This window comes from Salmo salar, chromosome ssa04 (genome assembly GCF_905237065.1).
Source record: "Salmo salar chromosome ssa04, Ssal_v3.1, whole genome shotgun sequence".
Taxonomy (NCBI): Eukaryota; Metazoa; Chordata; class Actinopteri; order Salmoniformes; family Salmonidae; genus Salmo; species Salmo salar.
The window spans coordinates 1372096-1398220 of record NC_059445.1 but is presented as its reverse complement, the minus strand read 5'-3'; the positions used below and the strand labels follow the sequence as shown (position 1 = coordinate 1398220).

Below are 26125 nucleotides of genomic sequence, written 5' to 3'. Positions count from 1 at the left end.
GCCACCACTTAGAAAATGTGAAGGCCCCTCCTGCTAGTAATCAGCGTTCGTTTCCATTCTCATAAATAGATTCCGGAAATGAAAGTGTTCATTCCTTCCTTAGTTACAAACCAGTTCGTGTGGAGCAGTACCTGTGGAGGTTCAAGGTAGGCCTGTGCATGCGGTTCAATAGCTTATGTTTTAGAGACTGTCAGCAGGTGTATAACTTCAGTAGAATGTTAGGCCTAAGAGTGTTACTTCATATAAGTCTGTAAACTTTATCACATTGGCATGCCATTGGCTGTTTATTTAACACCAATCTGTTTCATTAGAACCCAAGTCAACAATGGCAGACAAACCAGATGTGAGTGAGATTGCTCAGTTTGACAAGACTAAACTGAAGAAGACTGAGACTGAGGAGAAGAACACTCTACCTACCAAAGAGGGTAACTATGGCTTAATAGACACTGGATTTATTATGGAACCTGACGGTTACAATGCATGCAACTAGGAGTGTACTAGACCTTGAAAGAAGGCACACTGATGGGTACACCGTCTTGCAATTGGGTGCTTTGAGGTGATTAATTTTGGCATTGTCACATTTCTCTAAAGCCACTTTTTTTTTCACCTACAGTCATTGACCAGGAGAAGCAGGTGGAACCCTAAAATGGCTGCCGTCATCATTCCACTCAAGCTACATCCCAGAGGGACTGTTTCTAAAACAACTATTCTGGAGTGGATCCTCATGGCTGCCTAAATGTCACTGATTCAATAAAAGCCATGTAGACTAATCAATATGTTGCTGGCAGTTTAATCTTGACTGAGGTTGGTTTCATATTAAGGCATGTCTGCTAGGCTGTTTACACAGGCAGCCTGTTTGGCGTGTGAGTGTTGCGGTCCTGAGCTGGCATGGTTACATGTGTTCTGTGGTTGAGGCCGGTTGAATGCACTTCCCAATTCTCTAAAATGACAGCGTCAGTTTATAGAGAAATTAAATTCTCGGGTCACAGCTCTGGTGGGCATCCCTGCAGTCAGCATGCCAATTGCACGCTCTCTCAACTTGAGACACCTGTGGCATTGTGTTGTGACACAACTGTACATTTTAAAGTGTCCTTTCATTGTCCCCAGAACAAGGTGCACCTGTGTAATGAGTATTCTGTTTAATCAGCTTCTTGATATGCCACACCTGTCAGGTGGCTGGATTTTAGCAAAGGCAAAATGCTCAACAGGGATATAAACAAAGCTGTGCACAATTTTTAAGGTAAGCTTTTTGTACGTCTGGAACTTTTTAAATGTTCAGCTCATGAAACACGACCAACACATGTTGCGTTTAATATTTTTGTTTATGTTCCTGTGAGGCAACTTCTGGTTTGGAGTAGCTCAAGCTGGGGATGGTTCTCAAGTGGCATAGAAACGTAACCTACTGTTCTCCAGTTAAAGCCTCCATACTGCTGCACAGAATACAACTGCTGTTTCTACATTCAACTACATTTGGTCACTAAGTACATAACTGGGTTGTATTCATTAGGACACAAAATGGATAGGGTTTTGCAACACACAATGAAAATTGAGGGTTTCTTATTGGACAAGTCCAGGTAGACCTTCCCTGTTTCAGTCTGTTTGGTGCCTAATGAACATGACCCTGGAGGTACAATATAAACTTAACACCTTTCACACAGTCTGGGGTGTTTTTATTCTGCCGATTCCAAATAAAAATAGTTTCTATTGGATAATTTCAGTTAAGTTCCTCCCCTTTTCGTTTGCTTCCATTTTAAACATTTTGCGACAGAACAGTTCTTTCCAACTCTTTGGCTACGTTGCTCTTTGATAAAGCAGTATATAATATATACTTTATCTAAAGCGAAGACTGTACAGGAGTATATTACAAATCACAATTCACACGTATAAAAAATATGCCTGGTCGTCTGTCCGTCCTCAGTGCTGTATCAGTTCTGTTCATGTCACATCATTCAATAACTAGTTACTGCATGTCTGTTCTTACTGGTTGCGTCCCAAAGGTACCCTATTCACTATGTAGTGTACTACTTTAGACCAGAGCCCTTTGGGTCCAGGAGCCGATGTCCCAAAAAAGCATCTTAAGGCTAAGTTAATCGGAAACTGGATCCTGATTAATAGTATAGACTGCCTCAAGGCACACCTGTAGCCCCTCCCTCCTGGCCACTACTGTAGATCTGAGAGGATCTGATTGGTGGAAGCAATAAGGGTAACAGTTCCACCCAGCCAATCATAAAAAGGCAAGATGAAAGTGTTATCGTGATGCTTATATGAGATCCATAGGAGTGTCTAGGACAGGGGTGTCAAACTCATTCCCTGGAGGGCCTAGTTGTCTGCTGGTTTTAGGTTTTTCTTTCAATTAAGCCCTCGGAAACCAGGTGAGGGGAGATCCTTACTAATTAGTGACCTTAATTCATCAATCAAGTACAAGGCAAGAGCGAAAACCTGCAGACACTCTGCCCTCCGTGGAATGAGTTTGACGTCTAGGGTGTAGGGGCTAAGATGTAGGGGCTAGGTGGTAGAAGCTAAGGGATAGGAGCTAGAGTGTAGGGGCCTAGGGGGTAGGGCCCTAGGGTTTAGGGGCTCGGAAATTTGGAGTTCAGAAATAGAGAGGTTCTCTTTGTACAACATGATGTTTGGCTCGGTATGAAAAATAAAATAAAAAACACACAAAGAAAAAGAGGTTGGACCTCCATGTAAACTACAGCTCTGCATATATAACCATAGAACAAAACTATTTTTGTATTTAACTAGGCAGATCAGTTAAGAACAAATTCTTATTTTCAAGGACAGCCTAGGAACATTGGGTTAACTACCTTGTTCAGGGGCAGAACAACAGATTTGTACCTTTTAGAAAACAGAGAAATGTTTTGCTGAATGTGGCAGGAGGTAGAGTATCTAGAGTTCTTGTGTGCAGTTGTACTAAATTATCACACAACACACAAACAGCTTTTAAGACTGGGGCTTCTGATCACCCCAGAGTAAATTTTTTTAAACCTTTATTTAACTAGGCAAGTCAGTTGAGAACAAATTCTTATTTACAATTTTTTTTATTTAACTAGGCAGGTCAGTTAAGAACAAATTCTTATTTTCAATGACAGCCTAGGAACATTGGGTTAACTACCTTGTTCAGGGGTAGAACAACAGATTCATACCTTGTCAGCTCAGGGATTTGAACTTGTAACCTTTCGATTGCTAGTCCAACACTCTAACCACTAGGCTACACTGCCACCCAGATAACAACTTCCCCTGGACCAATTGTGCGCCTGTATTCGAACCAGGGACTTTAATGACACCTTTTGCACTGAGATGCAGTGCCTTAGACCTCTGCGCCACTCGGGATCCAGAGTTACAGTATAAAAGTTATATTCAGGGAGGATCAATCGGATGGTTGTTTCTCAGTCTCTACCCTTCACCCCCCAAAGTGTCAAAACTGACCCACAAAAAATAAACAAACACAAAATAAAACAAAAGTCCATTAACCTTTGTCGAGATTTAGAAAGTTGGACTAGAAAACAGATGCCTGTTATGGTTTCCATTCAAATGTCTTGATAACAACTGGACGTAGTGAGGTCACACCTACAACAACACATTTTCCTTAGGAATTGACATTTTACATTTTAGTCATTTAGCAGACGCTCTTATCCAGAGCAACTTGCAGTAGTGAATGCATTTTTTTGTACTGACCCCCCGTGGGAATCGAACCCACAACCCTGGCATTGCACACACCATGCTCTACCAACTGAGCCACAGGGAAGACTAATAGTTGCCATATTTTAACCATTCTCATGTGCCTAGTTGTTGCCATGGTAAAACGTTCACTCCTGTAGATCTGTAATAATTGGATGGTGAAACTTGCATCCAGCCAATCAGAAAAGCAAAGCGAAGCAATTAAGGCATTCTCGAAAGTCAAGACAATCCTTGCCCTGCAAAGAAACATTATTGTCTTTTATAGTTTAAAAATAGATTTAGCAAGCAGTAGGATTTTGGAATTAACTGTGGGGTATAAACTGCTTTATAGTTATGTGATGACATCACGTGCCCCGCTTACCTTCAAAAGTATTTGGCAATCATAATTTATTTGAAAAACACAGTTTTGATCATTTGTCTCAATAAAGAAAGTCAGACAAAATAAAACTCCACCCCTGTGGAAAAATAAATGTTGTTGTTCATTAGAACGTTTCTCCTAGAGCTGACGTGTTTCTTTGCAACATTTCTTTTGTCTAATTAACCCGGGTCACTGGAAACTGCCGAGTGTCTGGTCATTTTTACCAGCAACACAATGTTTTATGACCACATGATGTCATAATGGGTGTTCTTTTTTTGTTGTTGTTGCGTGTTTTCGACCATCCTCCCGTCTCCAAATCCTTCCGAGTCCTCAGCGGAAACATAAAATGACCGCCCGACCAACAAAACCCTTTGCCTCAATATGGCCGTCCCCAGTTTCCATCGTCCTCCCCTGTTCAGCAGCTGGTGTCCAGAAGCTGTTTGTTCACCACCGCCTCCTTGGCCTCCACGTAGTCCTTTTTACTCTCCTCTTTCTTAAGCTTGGTCAGCGCCGTCACTTTGGCCTGCGACCTCTTGATCTGAAACACGTCCCACCTCTCCGACAGCAGCCCCTTGTTAAAGATGACGGAGGTGACGCAGGAGGTGATGAGAATGGAGCAGAGAGATGTCAGCATGATGGTGGTACGGAACGGGAAGAACTGGGTCATCACGCCCTCCGCGTCCTTCCTGAACCCAGGGAAGTGGATGACAGGGGGAAGGTTGATGAGGGGTTCCCCACTCAGGATACGGAGGACCAACGCTAGGAGATACCCCACACTGGCACCGTAGCCGTTGGACACCTAACGGAATGAATGAATGAATGAATCACTAGATAGATGAATAGATACTGTAGATGGATATCATGACATTCAGAATTCACAAATAATCTACACATGTCCACCACAGGAGGCTGGTGGCACTATAATTGGGGAGGACGTGCTGGTGATAATGGCTGGAGCGGAATTGGTGGAATGGTATCAAACACATGGTTTCCAGGTGTTTGATGCAATTCCATTTGCTCCGATTCGGCCATTATTATGAGCCATTCTCCCCTCAGCAGCCTCCTGTGATGCTCACCCACTCATCCACCCCTACCTTGAAGAAGAGGACACAGACAAGCTGTGGGAACATGATGGTGTATGACATGTCAACGCCCACCAGCCAGAAAACCAGAACACTGTTATCCAGGAAGGTCAGGGCCGTCCCCGCCAGGCCACACACCACCACTGAGGTACGGATCACACACTGCATCTCCCTGTCTGAGGCCTGGAGGAGAGATAGACACAAGATGGAGGCACAGTGGTCAGCACAGATCAAGACAGATCCAAGATGGAGGCACAGTGGTCAGGACAGATCCGAGATGGAGGCACAGTGGTTAGGAGAAACAATACATTACTATCACCCACAGCCTCTCTCTGCCTAGAGGTTAAATAAGAAGTTTGTAAGATCCTTTGTGTATGCAAACATGCGCGTGTGTGCCTTTTTTATAGTCCGTATATGGTGGGGGGGGGATCCGATTGACTGATAATATTCATGTCCAGTGGTGTGTATTCATGGATGCCAAGCCAGGCTTTCCCCCCAAAAATGACCAAGAAAAAACCCACATATAATATAATGTATCTTTCGCCTCTCTGTGTTCCATACATTCAGCCTCTTCCGAATTTAAGGAAATGTATCTCACTGGAGAAAGCATCCAAGTGAAGGAAACCACGCCACTGTGTGTGTAACCCATCCATCTGATGCTGTCTGGTCAGAAAGAGTATGATGCTGTCTGGTCAGAAAGAGTATGATGCTGTCTGGTCAGAAAGAGGAGGATGCTGTCTGGTCAGAAAGATGAGGATGCTGTCTGGTCAGAAAGAGGAGGATGCTGTCTGGTCAGAAAGAGGAGGATGCTGTCTGGTCAGAAAGAGGTTGATGCTGTCTGGTCAGAAAGAGAAGGATGCTGTCTGGTCAGAAAGAGGTTGATGCTGTCTGGTCAGAAAGAGGTTGATGCTGTCTGGTCAGAAAGAGGTTGATGCTGTCTGGTCAGAAAGAGGAGGATGCTGTCTGGTCAGAAAGAGTATGATGCTGTCTGGTCAGAAAGAGGAGGATGCTGTCTGGTCAGAAAGAGGAGGATGCTGTCTGGTCAGAAAGATGAGGATGCTGTCTGGTCAGAAAGAGGAGGATGCTGTCTGGTTAGAAAGAGGAGGGTGCTGTCTGGTCAGAAAGAGGTTGATGCTGTCTGGTCAGAAAGAGAAGGATGCTGTCTGGTCAGAAAGAGGTTGATGCTGTCTGGTCAGAAAGAGGAGGATGTTGTTGCAGCCCGTAGCATTGAATGCAAGGGAAGCCAGCGAACATTTGCTCTCCCTTGATAAAAAATATATAAAAAATAATAGCCAATCAGCGGTTGAGTTAAATTGAATGAGCTCAGCTGTGAATGGTCCTGGCGCACCCAAAAAAAAGTCTAAAGGGAAGCCAGTTTGGACTTGGCTTTGACCAATCACATCACATTAGAAGCCAAACGTCATTGACAGAACTTGAATTGTTGCGTCCCATTATGTCTTTGTCCACCGGTGGCTAGCTAGCTAAAATCGTCCCTTTCCTAAATTAGCCATGGATGGAGATAGGGATTTGTCATTTTACTTCTCCCTACTGGCCAATGATTATAACGGCGATCCTGATCCAACCATGAATTCCTTCATTGTGCCCCTGGCCTGAGAGGATGGAAGTTTTAAGTAGCTCAAGGTTTCCCAAACTCGGTCCTGTATCTGTACTTTACTTTACCATTTTATATTTTTGACAACTTTTACTTCACTACATTCCTAAAGAAAATGATGTACTTTTTACTGCATACATTTTCCAAAACACTCAAAGTACTCGTTACAGTATGAATGGTTAGCAGGACAGAAAATGTTTCTAATTCACACTTTCCCTACTGCCTCTGATCTGGCTCACTAAACACACATGCTTCGTTTGTAAATTATGAGTGTTGGCGCATGTCCCTGGCTATCGGTAAATGAAAATATTTATACTTTTACTTTTGATACTTAAGTATATTTTAGATTTTTTTTATTTAGTTTATTTTTTACATGTAACCTTTATTTAACTAGGCAAGTAAATTACATTTACTTTTGATACTTGAGTATGTTTAAAACCAAATTATTTTACTCAAGTAGTATTTTACTGTAGTTTACTGAAAACGTCCTGATAACTGATAACGTCCTGATAGCTGATAACGTCCTGATAGCTGATAACGTCCTGATAACGTCCTGATAGCTGATAACGTCCTGATAACTGATAACGTCCTGATAGCTGATAACGTCCCGATAGCTGATAACGTCCCGATAGCTGATAACGTCCCGATAACTGATAACATCCTGATAACTGATAACGTCCCGATAGCTGATAACGTCCCGATAACTGATAACGTCCTGATAGCTGATAACGTCCTGATAGCTGATAACGTCCTGATAACTGATAACGTCCTGATAGCTGATAATGTCCTGATAGCTGATAACGTCCTGATAGCTGATAACGTCCTGATAACTGATAACGTCCTGATAGCTGATAATGTCCCGATAACTGATAATGTCCCGATAGCTGATAACGTCCCGATAACTGATAACGTCCCGATAACTGATAACGTCCTGATAGCTGATAACGTCCTGATAGCTGATAATGTCCTGATAACTGATAACGTCCCGATAACTGATAACGTCCCGATAACTGATAACGTCCTGATAGCTGATAACGTCCCGATAACTGATAACGTCCCGATAACTGATAACGTCCTGATAGCTGATAACGTCCTGATAGCTGATAACGTCCTGATAGCTGATAACGTCCTGATAACGTCCTGATAACGTCCTGATAACGTCCTGATAACTGATAACGTCCTGATAACGTCCTGATAACTGATAACGTCCTGATAACGTCCTGATAACTGATAATGTCCTGATAACTGATAATGTCCTGATAACTGATAATGTCCTGATAACTGATAACGTCCTGATAACGTCCTGATAGCTGATAACGTCCTGATAACGTCCTGATAACGTCCTGATAACGTCCTGATAACGTCCTGATAACTGATAATGTCCTGATAACTGATAATGTCCTGACATAACATTATATGAATCCAGTGGTGACACTATTTCTTACTAGCTGTTCTTGGGACTTTATCAGTCTGGTGACATTGTATTTCATATGGGCTGGACCTAAACTGAGCCTCACTAACAGCATTGAATAATGTAGCTACAGTTGTTCATCTTTGAACACTGCCCTATATCGTACAGAGCATTATGGGTAACATTCCACGGTCGGACTGAATGGAAACAATGAAATTAGTGTTCAAGACCAAAGTGTTGAACAACAACAAAACACACAGTAAATACACAGTGAGACACAGACAGACACACAGACACACAGACAGACAGTCAGTCTTTGAATAGGCCCCATTACTTCTCGAAGCCGGCAGTAGGCATGTGTGTGTATAATGTGTAATATAGTGGTTAGATAATATGGTAGTAGGCATGTGTGTATAATGTGTAATATAGTGGTTAGATAATATGGTAGTAGGCATGTGTGTGTATGATGTGTAATATAGTGGTTAGATAATATGGTAGTAGGCATGTGTGTATAATGTATAATATGGCAGTAGGCATGTGTGTGTATAATGTGTAATATAGTGGTTAGATAATATGGTAGTAGGCATGTGTGTGTATAATGTGTAATATAGTGGTTAGATAATATGGTAGTAGGCATGTGTGTGTATAATGTGTAATATAGTGGTTAGATAATCTGGTAGTAGGCATGTGTGTATAATGTGTAATATAGTGGTTAGATAATATGGCAGTAGGCCTTATGGCAGTAGGCATGTGTGTGTGTATAATGTGTAATATAGTGATGGGCTGTAAATATCATGCAGCTGCCCACACAACACAAGGTTGTCTATATATATAATGCTCTTAACCAATCAAAAGCCCTCGTTTTCAGACCCCCAACAGAGAAAAACAGGAACGAAAAACATCTTTCCCAAGATACATTTTAATTCAAAACCCTCTGTCTCCTAGAACAGCAGGAGGGCCAAATGGAGACGCGCGCACGTGTGTGTGTGTGTGTTTTCATACATGTGAGTGTGTCAAATTAGTGCTTGCTTACATGTGCCTGCTTTAACAGGAATGTGGTTGTCTTGCCAACAGTCTGGACTGATAAACGTCTGTTTTCTGTCTCAATGTATGCTAGTGGTGTTGATGTTTGTTTGACAGAGTTTGGTCATTTGGGGACGTTTCGGTGGTTCTGTGACGTTTTATGACGACTTGTTGGTGTTTCTGACATTTAAGAGCCTTTAGGATGACTTTCTAACGTCACAATAACGTCATTAAAAAAAGTCCACTGGTGGGTTTTGTGACGTTGAAGTTACATTGAAGGGACGTTGAAACAACGTTGAAACAACAATGAAGTGACGTTTTGTAATGTTCTCTGACCTGCTTCCTGATGATGTTCTTGTAGATGTTGGAGGAGAACATGGAGGCGGAGCTGAGGAGGGCGGAGTCCATGGATGACATCACGGCGGCAGCGACGGCCCCGATGCCGATGATGGAGACGTAGGAGGGGGTGAGGTACTGCAGGGCGATGGGGAGGATGGATCCGGCCTGGCCACGCTCGTATGGGGTCGGAGAACCATAGCCTGTCAGGTTCCAGTCTGGACAACACAACACAAAACATTAGTCATTGGTCCAGTTAGTGAAAGAACACACACCTTTTTATTTTAGGTTCACAAACCCTAACTGACCCATTTCTAGTGCAACAACTGGGTGCTGTGTGGCAATTTTGTGCTTGTTGCACAAAAACAGACACTTCCTGTGGATTTAAACTGTTCTGTCACAAACCCTCACTGAAAAGAATATGATAAACCACCTGACTGATTCATGTAGCCTCATGAGATTGTAATTCTAGTCTAAAATGTTATGTTTTTTTGATTAGGTGTGTTTATCGAGGGATTCAGGAAGACCTGTGAGCACCCCAATCCAAATTATAAGCTGAGGGAAAATTGTGCCTCAAAGATCAAGAGGGTAACGCCATTTTTGAACTACGTGGCCAAGAATGAGACCTACCAGTCCTCTCTCATTTTCCTGACAGTCCATGACAAAATAAGGCAGTAAGCAGAGTTCTTTCTTTCTCTTTAGTCTCATAAGCATTAATTAACAATACAGTATTTGATTGTATGATTTGTGTGTGTGTGTGTGTGTGTGTGTGTGTGTGTGTGTGTGTGTGTGTGTGTGTGTGTGTGTGTGTGTGTGTGTGTGTGTGTGTGTGTGTGTGTGTGTGTGTGTGTGTGTTACCTGTGGATGCAGCGACAGCCCCCACCAAGACAGACGGGATGCCCAGCACCAGGCAGAAAGCTGAGGAGGCGAAGCAGGTGACCTGAGCCTGGGTGTAGGACGACGCTGACAGGATCCTCTGGTAGAAGGCCTGATAGGCCAGGCCTCCCAGAGCCTGAGAACACAACATCTCATCACTAACAGGTGCTAAGTGACATTAACAAATCCACGTCCAGCCACTCGTGTGGGTTTGACATTTTAAAAAGCCTTTAATGAATGGGATAGGCCATTATTAAATTACACTAATGTGTATTGTCCTACGCCTTCATCAAGGTGTCTGTTTTGTCATTTAGAGAATATGGTGAATATATCCTTTTAATGAGGTGGGACACCAGGAAAACGGCTGATAGGCCAGAAGTCTAAAACCTCAAAGGGAGACAACAACCCATAGAATTAGAATGAGTAGAATGGGCTTGGAAGCTCTGACCATGGCAATTTGACAGGTAAACTGTTCTATTCTATTCGTTGTAATTCTATGGAACAATCAACACTTATCAGGAGAATGAGGCTGAGAAACATCAGTTTTAAAATGCTTCACAAATATATGGGTCATTCTACAGATGTGGTTCAAATTGCTGTCCTCAGTAAGAAAATACAACTATTTACAAAAAAAAAACATTTAGGACATTTCTTTACATCATGACATATTCTAGTCCATTCCAAGGCAATAACAGACATATTGTTGAATTAATATAGTGCAAAACCACTGTTTATTTACTGTACGTATTTATATTGAGAGATGGCGGTCTCCCACCCTGGCTCCTAAAATTCTTGTTTGACAATAAAACAAATAATGATTTTTGTAATTCTTTAACACTAGAACTTCAATAGAACATCTTGAGTTGTTCTATTATTAAATGGAAACATGCTGATCTGAATGTTGTTCCCAGTTTTGATGACACTACCGACACATACACATTAAAACACTGGAGAATGAATGCGCCTTAATTAGCCACACCCCTACAATTGTAATCAGGAAATGAGAATGCACTCCTCTGCATCACGGCCACATGGTGAGTCTGCCAACATTTCAAAGAACATTTGTGACTAAAAATATGTTTGTTGGGGATGTATATCAGTCCAAAATATAGCTGCTAGTCATATCTTAGCTATGGGGATTAATTTAAAGTCCAAAATAAGTTTCAATTATCAAAACTAAAATGGTCACAATCGAAACAATTTGATTGGTTTCGGTTATGACACTTGATTGTTACTCCAATGGTATTTCTTTACATGGATTTGAAAACACATCTGATGTGATAATCTACATTAAACACATACATCATTATTTGTAGAGTTATTAAGGACAGTCAGGGACATCTGTAAGCTGGCAACATGATTTGAAGTACAGCAGAAAGATAGAGATCTTCTCTGGGTACAAAGAGGATAAAAACAGACCCTGTGCGATATCAAGAATGTCTGAAAAAGGGAAAGAAATGCTAAAAGAAAGGAAAAGGGGAAAGGTAAATTAGTTTTGAGGTTTTTTCTGAGAGGGAGAAGAGGTAGATAAAGGTCAAGTTAAAGACAACACAGCGCAGCAGTGAAAAGGCACAAAGACGGAGCCAAAGGCTCCCAGAGAGGAGAATGGAATGGCATGCACGGCTATACCAGGGGCTCTCTGGTGGAGAATTCACCTGCCCCTCATGTGGCAAACCATGTGGGTCTCGCATTGGCCTGCACAGCCACATGCAATGGCACAAACGCAACCCTCATCAATAACCACAATTGGGAGCAGTGTCATCATCAACATCGACGGCAGCCGCAAGTTAGTGTGTGTACCTATGATACTTGTGTGTGTGTGTGTGTACCTACATCTGTGCGTGCGTCTGTGTGTTTTCGGTCACTCACCAGAACCATGAAGTCGTCAATCCACTTCCCCGCGTCTCTAAGCTCCAGCTTGCCGACCCAGGGGGCCTGGAACGTCTCATTGAATGCGGTCAGAGTGATGTCCATGGAGTTAGGGTTTGTCATCATAAATGGTACACAGATCCACTGTGAGAGGAGAGGTGAGGGGAGAGGTGAAGGGAGGGGAGAGGTGAAGCAAGGGGAGGGGAAGGGAGGAGAGGGGGAGGAGTTAGGGTTGGTCATCATAACAGATCCACTGTGACAACAACATGAGGATCAGTGAGTATTTTACTTCCAGAACATTTCATGTTAAGTAGCTCCCATTTGTTTTCACTGCACTCCCCAAAATACATGTCCTCCAACCTACAGTGGAAAGCTGACAAATACACATTGTTAAAGGTCCAATGACCTTATCTTATCTCAATATCAAATAATGAAGTACTTTACTGTAATTGTTTTCAATTAGAATGGTCAAAAAACAACCAGTAATCACTTCTTAACAAAGAGCAATTAACAAAGAATGTATCTAGGACTGTCTGGGAGTGGTCTGTTATTGTCAGAGAGGTCTGGAACTCTTTCTTATTGGTCTTTTAACTCATTTACCGCTTGGTGATGTCACCAGGCAGGCAAAAACTCCATCCTAGAACAACTAGCAGAAATTTCAGGCGGCTCTTACACTAAAATGGCATTATCATAATTTTCACAATTTCACAGTATTTTTCCAACCTAGTGTGGAAATATATATTAAAATATATACACAACACAAGAAAATCTCGATTTGAATGCACTGGGCCTTTTAAGTATATTGGCATTTCCTTTCAAATAAAGTTGGATTCGATTCGAATGGCTATGACTGATCATCAGGTTTAAATATTCTTTAAATAAAGTTGGATTGGATTCAAAAAGGCTGCCGCCACTCCACTCACCAGACTGAGGAAGATGAGGATGAGCTGGATTACGTCGGTGTAGGCGACAGAGTAGAGTCCTCCCAGTAGAGTGTAGATGATGGCCACCACAGAGCTGATACAGATGGAGTAGACATAGGGCAGGTCCAGAATCACACTCATAGTGCCACCTGTAGCACACAGGGAGGGCAACAGAACACTGAGCTATGGAACACTCAGAACACTGAGCATCATCAACAATAAAATGTTCACAGACCGTTATCAGTGATTAGCTGATAACCTACTGCTGTATAGCTGAACCACTCTGCTTCTCCTTCTGGAAACTAAATGCTGGTTATAACTTATGGCTACTTTGTGTACTGCAAATACTAAGGTAATATCCTAGAAACAGTGGTGAGCCTGGTCAAGTACAGTATAATCCTTTTCTATTGCTATATACTACTAACAGTACATATTATAAATGTAACTTTTTTTATATACATACAGTTGAAGTCGGAAGTTTACATACACCTTAGCCAAATACATTTATACTCAGTTTTTCACAATTCCTGACATTTAATCCTAGTAAAAACTCCCTGTCTTAGGTCAGTTAGGATCACCACTTTATTTTAAGAATGTGAAATGTCAGAATAATAGAGAAAATTATTTATTTCAGCTTTTATTTCTTTCATCACATTCCCAGTGGGTCAGAAGTTTACATGCATTCAATTAGTATTTGGCAGCATTGCCTTTAAATTGTTTAACTTGGGTCAAACGTTTCGGGGAGTCTTCCACAAGCTTCCCACAATAAGTTGGGTGAATTTTGGCCCATTCCCCCTGACAGAGCTGGTGTAACTGAGTCAGGTTTGTAGGCCTCCTTGCTGAGGGCTTTGTGATGGCAACTCCAATACCTTGACTTTGTTGTCCTTAAGCCATTTTGCCACAACTTTGGAAGTATGCTTGGGGTCATTGTCCATTTGGAAGACCCATTTGCAACCAAGATTTAACTTCCCGACTGATGTCTTGAGATTTTCTTCAATATATCCACATAACTTTCCTTCCTCATTATGCTGTCTATTTTGTGAAGTGCACCAGTCCCTCCTGCAGCAAAGCACCCCCATAACATGATGCTGCCACCCCCGTGCTTCACAGTTGGGATGGTGTTCTTCGGCTTGCAAGCCTCCCGCTTTTTCCTCCAAACATAACGATGGTCATTATGGCCAAACAGTTTCATCAGACCAGAGGACATTTCTCCAAAAAGTATGATATTTGCCCCCATGTGCAGTTGCAAACCGTAGTCTGGCTTTTTTTATGGCGGTTTTGGAGCAGTCCTTGCTGAGCGGCCTTTCAGGTTATGTCGATATAGGACTCGTTTTACTGTGGATATAGATACTTTTGTACCCATTTCTTCCAGCATCTTCACAAGGTCCTTTGCTGATGTTCTGGGATTGATTTGCACTTTTGGCACCAAAGTACGTTCATCTCTAGGAGACAGAACACGCCTCCTTCCTGAGCGGTATGACGGCTGCGTGGTCCCATGGTGTTTATACTTGTGTACTATTGTTTGTACAGATGAACGTGGTACCTTCAGGCATTTGGAAATTGCTCCCAAGGATGAACCAGACTTCTGGAGGTCTACAATTTTTTTTCCTGAGGTCTTGGCTGATTTCTTTAGATTTTTCCATGATGTCAAGCAAAGAGGCACTGAGTTTGAAGGTAGGCCTTGAAATACATCCACTGGTACACCTCCAATATACTCAAATTATGTCAATTAGCCTATCAGAAGCTTCTAAAGCCATGACATAATTTTCTGGAATTTTCCAAGCTGTTTAAAGGCGCAGTCAACTTAGTGTATGTTGACTTCTTACCCACTGGAATTGTGATACAGTGAATTTTAAGTGAAATAATCTGTCTGTAAACAATTTTTGGAAAAATTACTTGTGTCATTCACAAAGTAGATGTCCTAACTGACTTGCCAAAACTATAGTTTGTTAACAAGAAACTTGTGGAGTGGTTGAAAAACTAGTTTTAATGACTCCAACCTAAGTGTATGTAAACTTCCGACTTCAACTGTATATACTGTCTGTCCATTGATGTCCATATAATCATAGCATTTTTTTCAGTTTAGGTCAACAATGGGTTCTAGCCTCGACCTATGCAGGGCAGGGTCTGTTTCAAACCTTGAAACAACGAAAGAGCAATGGTCAAGCAACAGCCCTGTCAAAATATATATTTTTAAACCGAACAAAGCAAAACGGCTCATATCGGAAGAAGCCTACTGAGTCTCTGAGTTCCTTCTCTCACTCGAAGATTCATCATCATCATCAGGTTACATCATAACTATTAAGAACTAAGGAACTAAAAAATATCAAATAATAATAATAATGCATAAATAAAAAATAAAAATTCTGATAAATAGAGAAAATAATCATTCAATCAATAAGCAGATAAACATGAGTAAATCCAGGTCTACCTCTCTCCAATCAGGGCCAGGGTCAGCCCAGCTCGGCCCCGCCCCGCCCGCCTGGCCAAGACGCACCTACGTCCTTAAACAGAAAAGTGTCAGATCGCCACATCGCTGACTAGTAGGTTTTTCAGCCTGCCTGTGACCTTTTGACCTCTACACTTGACCTTTGACTTGAACTTCACCCCATATATTTGAATGTTTGACCTCTGATGTCGAGGTTTTTATATTTTCTTTAGCCTCTTCAGAGATGTTGTGTGTGTGTGTGTGTGTGTGTGTGTGAGTTCGGTCACCAGTATTTTACAGATTCCTGTTTATTTTCAGAAGCAGTCTTGAGGTACGGGATGTAACCACTACAATTGACAGATCCTCTTTACAACTCAGCCTGGTACTGTAGAGACAGCAGTGTTTGAGGGGAGTGGAGCTCACTAGGCCAAGAAAGGGTGGATGGATTGGAGGCTAGAGTAAAATATTTGGGTAATAAGACTTTGAGGATGAGGAAGATAAAATAAAAAGCAAAGTATCTGAAGCACTTAGGTCTAAATCCTACTCCTATCCTGATTAACGATTTAATTCTCTGGTGGAATGAGAACTAGGGGTCTCTGTGTGTGTGTTGAGGGTTGGAGAACATACTGTACTGCAGGACCAGTTGGTTACGTAGGCAACATTAAAACATTGTATCAGTTAGTTACCTAGGCAACATTCAAACATTGTATCAGTTGGTCATTCTAGGGCCACAATAAAACATTGAATCAGTTGGTTACCTAGGCTGACCAGCGTCCTAGCGACCCACAGGACGTCTGCAATGAGCGCTGGGAAGATGAGCAGGCTGCTCAGGACGTTGCCATACTTTATCTGGAACGGATCCATCATTGTCACGTACTTGTTTTCCCTCATTGGTTTGGCGAAGAAAAAACCACCTGCATCAGAAAAGAGAGAAAAGAGAGAGAGGAGTAGGGGGATGAAGGGGGGAGAGAGAGGAGGAGGATAGAGGTGAGAGAGAGAGGGGGATGGAGGGGGAGAGATGAGGAGGATGGGGATGAAGGGGGGAGAGAGAGGAGGATGAGGATGAAGGGGGAGAGAGTGGAGGGGGAGAGAGAGAGAGGAGGATGGAGGGGGAGAGAGAGAGAGAGAGTAGGGGGATGGAGGGGGAGAGAGAGGAGGCGGGATGGAGGGGGGGAAAGAGAGGAGAAAGAGGAAGAGGGGGGTGGAGGGGGAGAGAGGAGAGAGAGGAGGGGGAGAGAGAGAGGAGGGGGATGGAGGGGGAGAGAGAGAGTGGAGGGGGGAGAGGAAGAGGGGGATGGAGGGGGAGAGAGGAAGAGGGGGATGGAGGGGGAGAGAGAGGAAGGGGGATGGAGGGGGAGAGAGAGGAAGGGGGGATGCAGGGGGGAGAGAGAAGGGGGGATGGAGGGGGAGAGAGAGGAGGGGGAGAGAGAGAGAGAAGGGGGATGGAGGGGGAGAGAGAGAGGGGGATGGAGGGGGAGAGAGAGGAAGGAGAGATGGAGGGGGAAAGAGAGAGGGGGAAGAGGGGAAGAGAGAGAGGAGGAGGAGGAGGGGGATGGAAGGAGGACAGAGAGGAGGGGGAGAGGAGGGGAGTGGGAGGGGGGATGGAGGGGGAGAGAGCGAGAGAGAGAGAAGGGGATGGAGGGAGGAGAGAGAGTAATGAGGGGGGAGAGAGATGGAGGGGGGGAGAGAGATGGGGGGTGGAGAGAGATGAGGGGGATGGACGGGAGAGAGATGGGGGGGAGAGAGGTGGAGGGGGCAGAGAGAGGAAGAGGGGGATGGAGGGGGAAAGAGGAAGAGGGGGATCGAGGGTGATCGAGGGGAGAGAGAGAGGAAGAGGGGGATGGAGGGGGGGAGAAGAAGAGGGGGGTGGATAGGAAGAGGGGTATGGCGGGGAGAGAGGAGGCGGAGGAAGGGGGGATAATAAAACATAGGAAACTTACAACAAACAGGTGTTGACCTCTGATAACACAACACCTTTTTCTGTTTTGTTATTGCCAGCCGAGCGCCGGACAAACAATGGATCAAAAACAACGCCAAGGGGATCATGTTACATTTCCTGATTTCCAATCAAAGCTACGTTTGACAAAATGCTAAACACACACATACACACACATACACACACAAACACACACAAACACACACATACACACACATACACACACAAACACATAAACCCTTGCCCCCCACCGCTCACCCCATAACTGTGACAAATCATTTCCCTCTTGCTTTACGACTGTGTTCTTTTGTCGGTTACGAGCAAGACAGCTGTTTCATTCGCGTGTGTGCGTGTGCGTTTGCATGTGGATGTGTGTGTGGATGTGTGTGTGCGTGTGCATGTGGATGTGCATGTGGAGGTGCGTGTGCATGTGGAGGTGCGTGTGCGTGTGTGTGGAGGACACTTACAGCCCAGTAGGGAGCATTCGGCTCCAGCGATCCAGTTACACATAGGTCACGTTCCAAATGTCACCCTATTCCCTTTGTAGTTTGACCAGGGCCATAGGGGAATGGGGTGTAGTTTGACCAGGGCCGATTGGGGAATAGGGTGTAGTTTGACCAGGGCCATAGGGGAATGGGGTGTAGTTTGACCAGGGCCGATTGGGGAATAGGGTGTAGTTTGACCAGGGCCCATAGGGGAATAGGGTGCTATTTGGTGAGGAAACTCTTGAAGGTACCTTACGTACAGCATTACTTATTGAACATTTACATTACCTTTATTTAATCTTTATTTTACATTTATATTACATTTATATTACCTTTTTATTACCTTTATTTTATCTTTATTTAATATTTATATTACATTTATATTACCTTAATTTAACCTTTATATTACATTTATATTACCTTAATTTAACCTTTATATTACATTTATATTACCTTAATTTAACCTTTATATTACATTTATTTAATCTTTATATTACCTTTATATTACCTTAATTTAACCTTTATATTACATTTATATTACCTTAATTTAACCTTTATATTACATGTATTTAATCTTTAAATTTCCTTTATATTACATTTATTTAATCTTTAAATTACCTTTATATTACATTTATTTAATCTTTATATTACCTTTATATTACATTTATTTAATCTTTATAGTATCTTTATATTATCTTTATTACATTTATTTAATCTTTATATTACCTTTATATTACATTTATTTAATCTTTATATTACCTTTTATATTACCTTTATTTAATCCTTATATTACCTTTATATTACCTTTATTACATTTATTTAATCTTTATATTTGTCACGTCCTGACCATAGAGAGCTCTTATTTTCTATGGTAGAGTTGGTCAGGGCGTGACTGGGGGGTTTATCTAGTTTATTTATTTCTATGTTGTGTTCTAGTTTCTTTTTTCTATGTTGGGGTTTATGTATGATTCCCGTTGTCTTTAATTGGGGATCATATTTAAGTAGTTGTTTTTCCCACCTGTGTTTGTGGGAGATTATTTTGAGTTAGTGCATGTTGCACCTCTGTCGTCACGGTTTGCTGTTTGTTTATAGTTTATTGTTTGTCTTGCTAAGTTTCACATAATAATAAAGATGTGGAACGATACTCACGCTGCGCCTTGGTCTGTTTCTACAAACAAGCGTGACAATATTACCTTTATAATATCTTTATTACCTTCATATTACCTTTATTTAATCTTTATATTACCTTTATATTACATTTATTTAATATTTATATTACCTTTTATTTAATATTTATATTTGTCACGTTCTGACCAGTAAAGGGGCTATTTGTTATTGTAGTTTGGTCAGGACGTGGCAGGGGGGTGTTTGTTTTATGTGGTGGGAGGTTGTTGTGCATAGCTGTGTGTAGCCTGCATTACTGTTGGTCGTCCATTCGTTTTCTTGTTTTGTTTGGTAAGTGTTCTAAATAAAGTTATAATGAGCACTCAATCCGCTGCGCCTTGGTCCACTTCCTACGACGACCGTTACAATATTACCTTTATAATACCTTTTTATATTAGCAGGCAGGTTATTTAAGAACAAATTCTTCTTGTTTTTACCACCCACATTGACAGTTGGATTCTTCTGGAGGGGCGGAGTGGACCCTGATTTGTGATGAGTTATTGGGGAGTCTGGTGCCCCTGTGAGTTCAGAGGGCTACGTCGAGTTCTCCACGCTGTCTGGGTCGCCCCGGGGGATGACTGACGACACACTGACTGACTGACGACACACTGACTGACTGACGACACACTGACTGACTGACGACACACTGACTGACTGACGACACACTGACTGACTGACGACACACTGACTGACTGACGACACACTGACAGAGGGTGCGCCCCAAATGGCACTCTATCCACTACATAGTGCACTACTTTTGACCAGAGCCCTATAGCGTCCTGATAGGTCTTGGTCAAAAGTAGTGCACTATGTAGGGAATACGGTGATATTAGGGAAGCAGGCTGGTCACTACCTAACAATCTAACCTGATAGCACATGCTGTTGGTCATTACCTAACAACCTAACATGATAGCACCTGCTGTTGGTCATTACCTAACAACCTAACATGATAGCACCTGCTATTGGTCATTACCTAACAACCTAACATGATAGTACCTGCTATTGGTCATTACCTAACAACCTAACATGATAGCACCTGCTATTGGTCATTATCTAACAACCTAACCTGATAGCACCCGCTGTTGGTCATTACCTAACAACCTAATGTGATAGCACCTGCTATTGGTCATTTATCTAACAACCTAACCTGATAGCCAGTCAGGTCATTACCTAACAATCTAACTTGATAGCACCTGCTGTTGGTCATTACCTAACAAACTAACATGATAGCACCTGCTATTGGTCATTACTGAGACCATTAGAAGACATGGTAATGTTACTGAGACCATAAGAAGACATGGTAATGTTACCGAGACCATAAGAAGACATGGTAATGTTACTGAGACCATAAGAAGACATGGTAATGTTACTGAGACCATAAGAAGACATGGTAATGTTACTGAGACCATAAGAAGACATGGTAATGTTACTGAGACCATTAGAAGACATGGTAATGTTACCGAGACCATAAGAAGACATGGTAATGTTACCGAGACCATAAGAAGACATGGTAATGTTACCGAGACCATAAGAAGACATGGTAATGTTACCGAGACCATAAGAAGACATGGTAATGTTACTGAGACCATAAGAAGACATGGTAATGTTACCGAGACCATAAGAAGACATGGTAATGTTACCGAGGCCATAAGAAGACATGGTAATGTTACCGAGACCATAAGAAGACATGGTAATGTTACTGAGACCATTAGAAGACATGGTAATGTTACTGAGACCATAAGAAGACATGGTAATGTTACTGAGACCATAAGAAACTATTAAATGACATTTTTTTCCCACACCAGAGTTTACAAAACATTATAAACAGCTGCTATTTCCATGACAGACTGACCAGGTGAATCCAGGTGAAAACTATGATCCTTATTGATGTCACTTGTTAAATCCACTTCAATCAGTGTAGATGAAGGGGAGGAGACATGTTAAAGAAGGATTTTTAAGCCTTGAGACAATTGAGACATGGATTGTGTATGTGTGCCATTCAGAGGTTGAATGGGCAAGGAACAATATTTAAGTGCCTTTGAATGGGGTTTGGTAGTAGGTGCCAGGCGCACCGGTTTGAGTGTGTCAAGAACTGCAACACTGCTGGGTTTTTAATGCTTAACAGTTTCTTGTGTGTATCAAGAATGGTCCACCACCCAGAGGACATCCAGCCAACTTAACACAACTGTGGGAAGCATTGTTGTCAACATGGGCCAGCATCCCTGTGGAACTCTTTCAACACCTTGTAGAGTCCATGTTTCCGACAAATTTAGTCTGTTCTGAGGGCAAAAGGTGGGGGTGCAACTCAATATTAGTAAGGTGTTCTTAATGTTTTGTCCATTCAGTGTAGCTATGGATGTAATACGTGTTGCGGTTTGATCTTCATGGTGGCATAACCATGATCCTGTCCAACATGGCCCTATTCCCTATATAGTGTACTACTGTTGACCAGAGCCCTATTCCCTATATAGTGTACTACTGTTGACCAGAGCCCTATTCCCTATATAGTGCAGTACTGTTGACCAGGGCCCTATTCCCTATATAGTGCACTACTGTTGACCAGGGCACTATTCCCTATATAGGGCACTACTGTTGACCAGGGCCCTCTTCCCTATATAGTGTAGTACTGTTGACCAGAGCCCTATTCCCTATATATAGTGCACTACTTTTGACCAGGGCCCTATGAAATATATAGTGCACTACTTTTGACCAGGGGCCAATAAGGCTTGGTCAAAAGTAGTGCACTATATATTGTAATGAAACAGCAGGGAGCAGGTCTCGACACCAATGTAATGTGTCACGGCTCCTCCTCTGCAGTGCAGGGGCGGTTCCTCCTGCAGGCAGAGGAGGGTCGTTAGTGATTGGAGCCACCTGGGATCAGGGTATTTAACAAACTGCTCCACTAACCTCTCTCTCGCTTCGTTTGCTCTCTCTCTCCCTGCTCCTCCAGGTATGATCCTGTTTTGTTTGTTCCTTTGTAGTTTTACATAGTTTCCACTCAGTCATGTTTACACACACATATTCACGCATCCATGCACCCTTCATACACCCTACATTATGACATTTCCACACCTCATTCCTTTTTCTTTGTTTAGAATTAATAGTTTTGTTTTATAATAAACTTTTTGAATTGGCCTATACTGGTTGTTGATGTCCTCTCATTTTTGCCACAGGCTATGAGCCGGCCTGTGACAAATGAAACAGCAGGGAGCAGGTCTCGACACCAATGTAATGAAACAGCAGGGAGCAGGTCTTGAACCCTCGACCTTCTAGCCCGAAGTCCAGCGCGCTTTCGACTGTACCCCAAAAGCATGCTCGAGCGGCCGAGTCGATATCCGCGCTTATAAACCCAGGGCCGTTACACTATGGAATAGGGTTCCATTTAGGATGCACCCAATGGTTCTGTTCAGTAGGGTAGAGAACATTTCTTAGCTTTAGTACCTCACTATACTGTTTCATAATGCATATCCTGTTTCATGCACATTTCCAGATGACCTCATAGCACACAGGTGTGTTTATCTGTGTTACTGGGTAACAGAAGAGTTAGTGCTAGAGCAGATGAGGTGAAGGTACGTCTAAAATTGGCCCCCTATTCCGTACATACAGCTCATATCAGCTATTAGTACTGGGGTCAGACCGTGGGGTTAGAGGTCATATGACTCACCCAGGAAGAAGGTGAGTACGTAGGGAACTGGCATCAGAGCCCAGACCAGACCCAGGGTGGGGTTGTAGACAGCCTCTGCTATACCCAGGATAAACCCTCCTCCAACCCACGTAGCTGTAGGGAGGAGAGGGAGAAAGAGAGTGAGAGAGAAGAGGGAAGAGAGTGAAAAGGAGGGGGAGAGAGGGAGAGAGAGAGGGGGGAGGGAGGGAGAGAGAGAGAGAGAGAGAAAGAGAAAGAGAGATGTTAACAGAGAGGAACACATACACATGGGCCAATAAATACCAATACAGTAACACCTCCTTCTGAGAGTCCCACTGTAGACGCTCAAATAACTATCAACAAGCTGTCAGTAACATGTTAAGAGATGTTTAGTGGCGTCCAGTAGGCATGCAGTCGAAAGACATCTGATATTCAACACTTCCCCTAGTGTTAGTGAACAGATATGCAGTCGAAAGACATCTGATATTCAACACTTCCCCTAGTGTTAGTGAACAGATATGCAGTCGAAAGACATCTGATATTCAACACTTCCCCTAGTGTTAGTGAACAGATATGCAGTCGAAAGACATCTGATATTCAACACTTCCCCTAGTGTTAGTGAACAGATATGCAGTCGAAAGACATCTGATATTCAACACTTCCCCTAGTGTTAGTGAACAGATATGCAGTCGAAAGACATCTGATATTCAACACTTCCCCTAGTGTTAGTGAACAGATATGCAGTCGAAAGACATCTGATATTCAACACTTCCCCTAGTGTTAGTGAACAGATATGCAGTCGAAAGACATCTGATATTCAACACTTCCCCTAGTGTTAGTGAACAGATATGCAGTCGAAAGACATCTGATATTCAACACTTCCCCTAGTGTTAGTGAACAGATATGCAGTTGACTCATTGGTTGTTGATATTTGTGTAAACTCTCAGAATAAACTGATCCCTGATGTCTTTTCTATTTCTATGCTGGAATCTCCCTCCCTCCCTCCCTCCCTCCATCTCACCAATCAGTGTGAAGATTCCGACCAGTATGTTGAAGAATCTTGAAACTTGTCAGGTTTATGGGTAACAGTAAACCCCACTCTGATTGGGCATGGTCTCTACAAGACCCAATCTGATTGGCTGCTTACCAGTCAGAGTGAAGATCCCCACCAACAGGTTGATGTTGCGTCCGGCAAGCAGCGTGATCTCCATCCCGTCCGACCCGGTACACTTCCTCTCCACCTTCTTGGAGCGCATCGAGGCCCAGATCCCCGTGCCTAGGATCAGCAAGTAGAAGATCGCCATGACGATCAGGCCCGGAACGTTCAGAGACATCTTAACCTTGTTCTCCTTCCTCTTCTCCCCGAAGAAAATGACTGTTCAACTAGAGAGAGAGAGAGAGATCCGTAAACAAGGAGAAAAGGACAAAGAAAGACGAAGGTTTCATGCATTGGGAGATGTACCTACAGTAAATGTACAGCAGGCTTGGCCAACCCTCCTCTCTACTGCAGCCTCTGCAGGATCCCTAGCTCTCCAGAAGGATGGTTGGCCTGGACAGGGTTGGGGTCAATTCCATTCCAATTCCAGTCAATTCCAAATATTCCCAGTTGAAAAGTATTGAAGATAATTGGAATTGGAATTTCAGTGTACTTCCTGAATTGACTGTAGTTTAAATGTAATTTCAGTGTACTTCCTGAATTGACTGTAGTTTAAATGGAATTTCAGTGTACTTCCTGAATTGACTGTAGTTTAAATGGAATTGAGCCCAACCCTGAGTTGGCCATGACTGCTGTACACTACCATTCAAACAGCAGAGAAGACAGGATCAAAGAAAGAAAGGAAAAGTACAGAATATACATATAGATACATAGATATACTGTAGGAACACTTTCAATAAACTCATGACTGTAAAACAGGTGTGCGTTGGGATGGGGCTGAGGGAGGATAAGCAGAGGGGGGGTTGGGATGGGGCTGAGGGAGGGTAAGCAGAGGGGGGGTTGGGATGGGGCTGAGGGAGGGTAAGCAGAGGGGGGGTTGGGATGGGGCTGAGGGAGGGTAAGCAGAGGGGGGTTGGGATGGAGCTGAGGGAGGGTAAGCAGAGGGGGGGTTGGGATGGAGCTGAGGGAGGGTAAGCAGAGGGGGGTTGGGATGGAGCTGAGGGAGGGTAAGCAGAGGGGGGTTGGGATGGGGCTGAGGGAGGGTAAGCAGAGGGGGGGTTGGGATGGGGCTGAGGGAGGGTAAGCAGAGGGGGGTTGGGATGGGGCTGAGGGAGGGTAAGCAGAGGGGGGGGTTGGGATGGGGCTGAGGGAGGATAAGCAGAGGGGGGGTTGGGATGGAGCTGAGGGAGGGTAAGCAGAGGGGGGGTTGGGATGGGGTTGAGGGAGGATAAGCAGAGGGGGGTTTGGGATGGGGCTGAGGGAGGGTAAGCAGAGGGGGGGTTGGGATGGGGCTGAGGGAGGATAAGCAGAGGGGGGGTTGGGATGGAGCTGAGGGAGGGTAAGCAGAGGGGGGGTTGGGATGGAGCTGAGGGAGGGTAAGCAGAGGGGGGGTTGGGATGGGGCTGAGGGAGGGTAAGCAGAGGGGGGGTTGGGATGGAGCTGAGGGAGGGTAAGCAGAGGGGGGGTTGGGATGGGGCTGAGGGAGGGTAAGCAGAGGGGGGGGTTGGGATGGGGCTGAGGGAGGGTAAGCAGAGGGGGGGTTGGGATGGGGCTGAGGGAGGGTAAGCAGAGGGGGGTTGGGATGGGGCTGAGGGAGGATAAGCAGAGGGGGGGTTGGGATGGGGCTGAGGAGGATAAGCAGAGGGGGGGTTGGGATGGAGCTGAGGGAGGGTAAGCAGAGGGGGGTTGGGATGGGGCTGAGGGAGGGTAAGCAGAGGGGGGGTTGGGATGGGGCTGAGGGAGGGTAAGCAGAGGGGGGTTGGGATGGAGCTGAGGGAGGGTAAGCAGAGGGGGGGTTGGGATGGAGCTGAGGGAGGGTAAGCAGAGGGGGGGTTGGGATGGAGCTGAGGGAGGGTAAGCAGAGGGGGGGTTGGGATGGGGCTGAGGGAGGGTAAGCAGAGGGGGGTTGGGATGGGGCTGAGGGAGGGTAAGCAGAGGGGGGTTGGGATGGGGCTGAGGGAGGGTAAGCAGAGGGGGGTTGGGATAGAGCTGAGGGAGGGTAAGCAGAGGGGGGGTTGGGATGGGGTTGAGGGAGGATAAGCAGAGGGGGGGTTGGGATGGAGCTGAGGGAGGGTAAGCAGAGGGGGGGTTGGGATGGGGCTGAGGGAGGGTAAGCAGAGGGGGGGTTGGGATAGAGCT

The 26125-nt window shown here is 43.9% G+C and overlaps 2 protein-coding genes and 1 long non-coding RNA gene across 4 annotated transcripts in view; 2 read left to right on the top strand and 1 right to left on the bottom strand.

Annotated features, from left to right (window-relative positions):
- Nucleotides 1-317: 317 nt before the first annotated feature.
- LOC106610475 (thymosin beta-b) lies at nucleotides 318-774 on the top strand. The gene is made up of 2 exons (XM_014209855.2): nucleotides 318-425; nucleotides 614-774. The coding sequence occupies exons 1-2, from the start codon at nucleotides 326-328 to the stop codon at nucleotides 643-645; spliced, it is 132 nt and encodes a 43-aa protein (XP_014065330.1). The 5' UTR covers nucleotides 318-325; the 3' UTR covers nucleotides 646-774.
- A 3531-nt stretch (nucleotides 775-4305) lies between these two features.
- LOC106592807 (high affinity choline transporter 1) overlaps nucleotides 4306-26125 on the bottom strand; it is a 36982-nt gene continuing 15162 nt past the window's right edge. For both annotated transcript variants that reach the window (XM_045716284.1, XM_045716285.1), the window contains exons 2-10: nucleotides 23978-24213; nucleotides 22852-22965; nucleotides 16361-16516; nucleotides 13175-13323; nucleotides 12252-12395; nucleotides 10365-10518; nucleotides 9507-9724; nucleotides 5137-5307; nucleotides 4306-4841 (exon numbers count right to left, since the gene is read on the bottom strand). In XM_045716284.1, coding sequence (XP_045572240.1) covers nucleotides 4458-4841; nucleotides 5137-5307; nucleotides 9507-9724; nucleotides 10365-10518; nucleotides 12252-12395; nucleotides 13175-13323; nucleotides 16361-16516; nucleotides 22852-22965; nucleotides 23978-24164 — 1677 coding nt within the window. In that variant the 5' untranslated portion in view covers nucleotides 24165-24213 and the 3' untranslated portion in view covers nucleotides 4306-4457. The remainder of the gene's footprint in view (nucleotides 4842-5136; nucleotides 5308-9506; nucleotides 9725-10364; nucleotides 10519-12251; nucleotides 12396-13174; nucleotides 13324-16360; nucleotides 16517-22851; nucleotides 22966-23977; nucleotides 24214-26125) is intronic.
- LOC123742375 (uncharacterized) lies at nucleotides 9530-10512 on the top strand. Its single transcript, XR_006769504.1, has 3 exons — nucleotides 9530-9641; nucleotides 10006-10180; nucleotides 10377-10512. It is a non-coding gene; the product is annotated as an uncharacterized lncRNA (long non-coding RNA).

Excerpts from the sequence above, each read along its gene's own strand:
- LOC106610475 (XM_014209855.2), top strand. The coding sequence starts at position 326 with ATGGCAGACAAACCAGATGTGAGTGAGATTGCTCAGTTTGACAAGACT. Across the intron at positions 426-613 it reads CACTCTACCTACCAAAGAGG|TCATTGACCAGGAGAAGCAG; the intron begins GTAACTATGGCT and ends TTTCACCTACAG.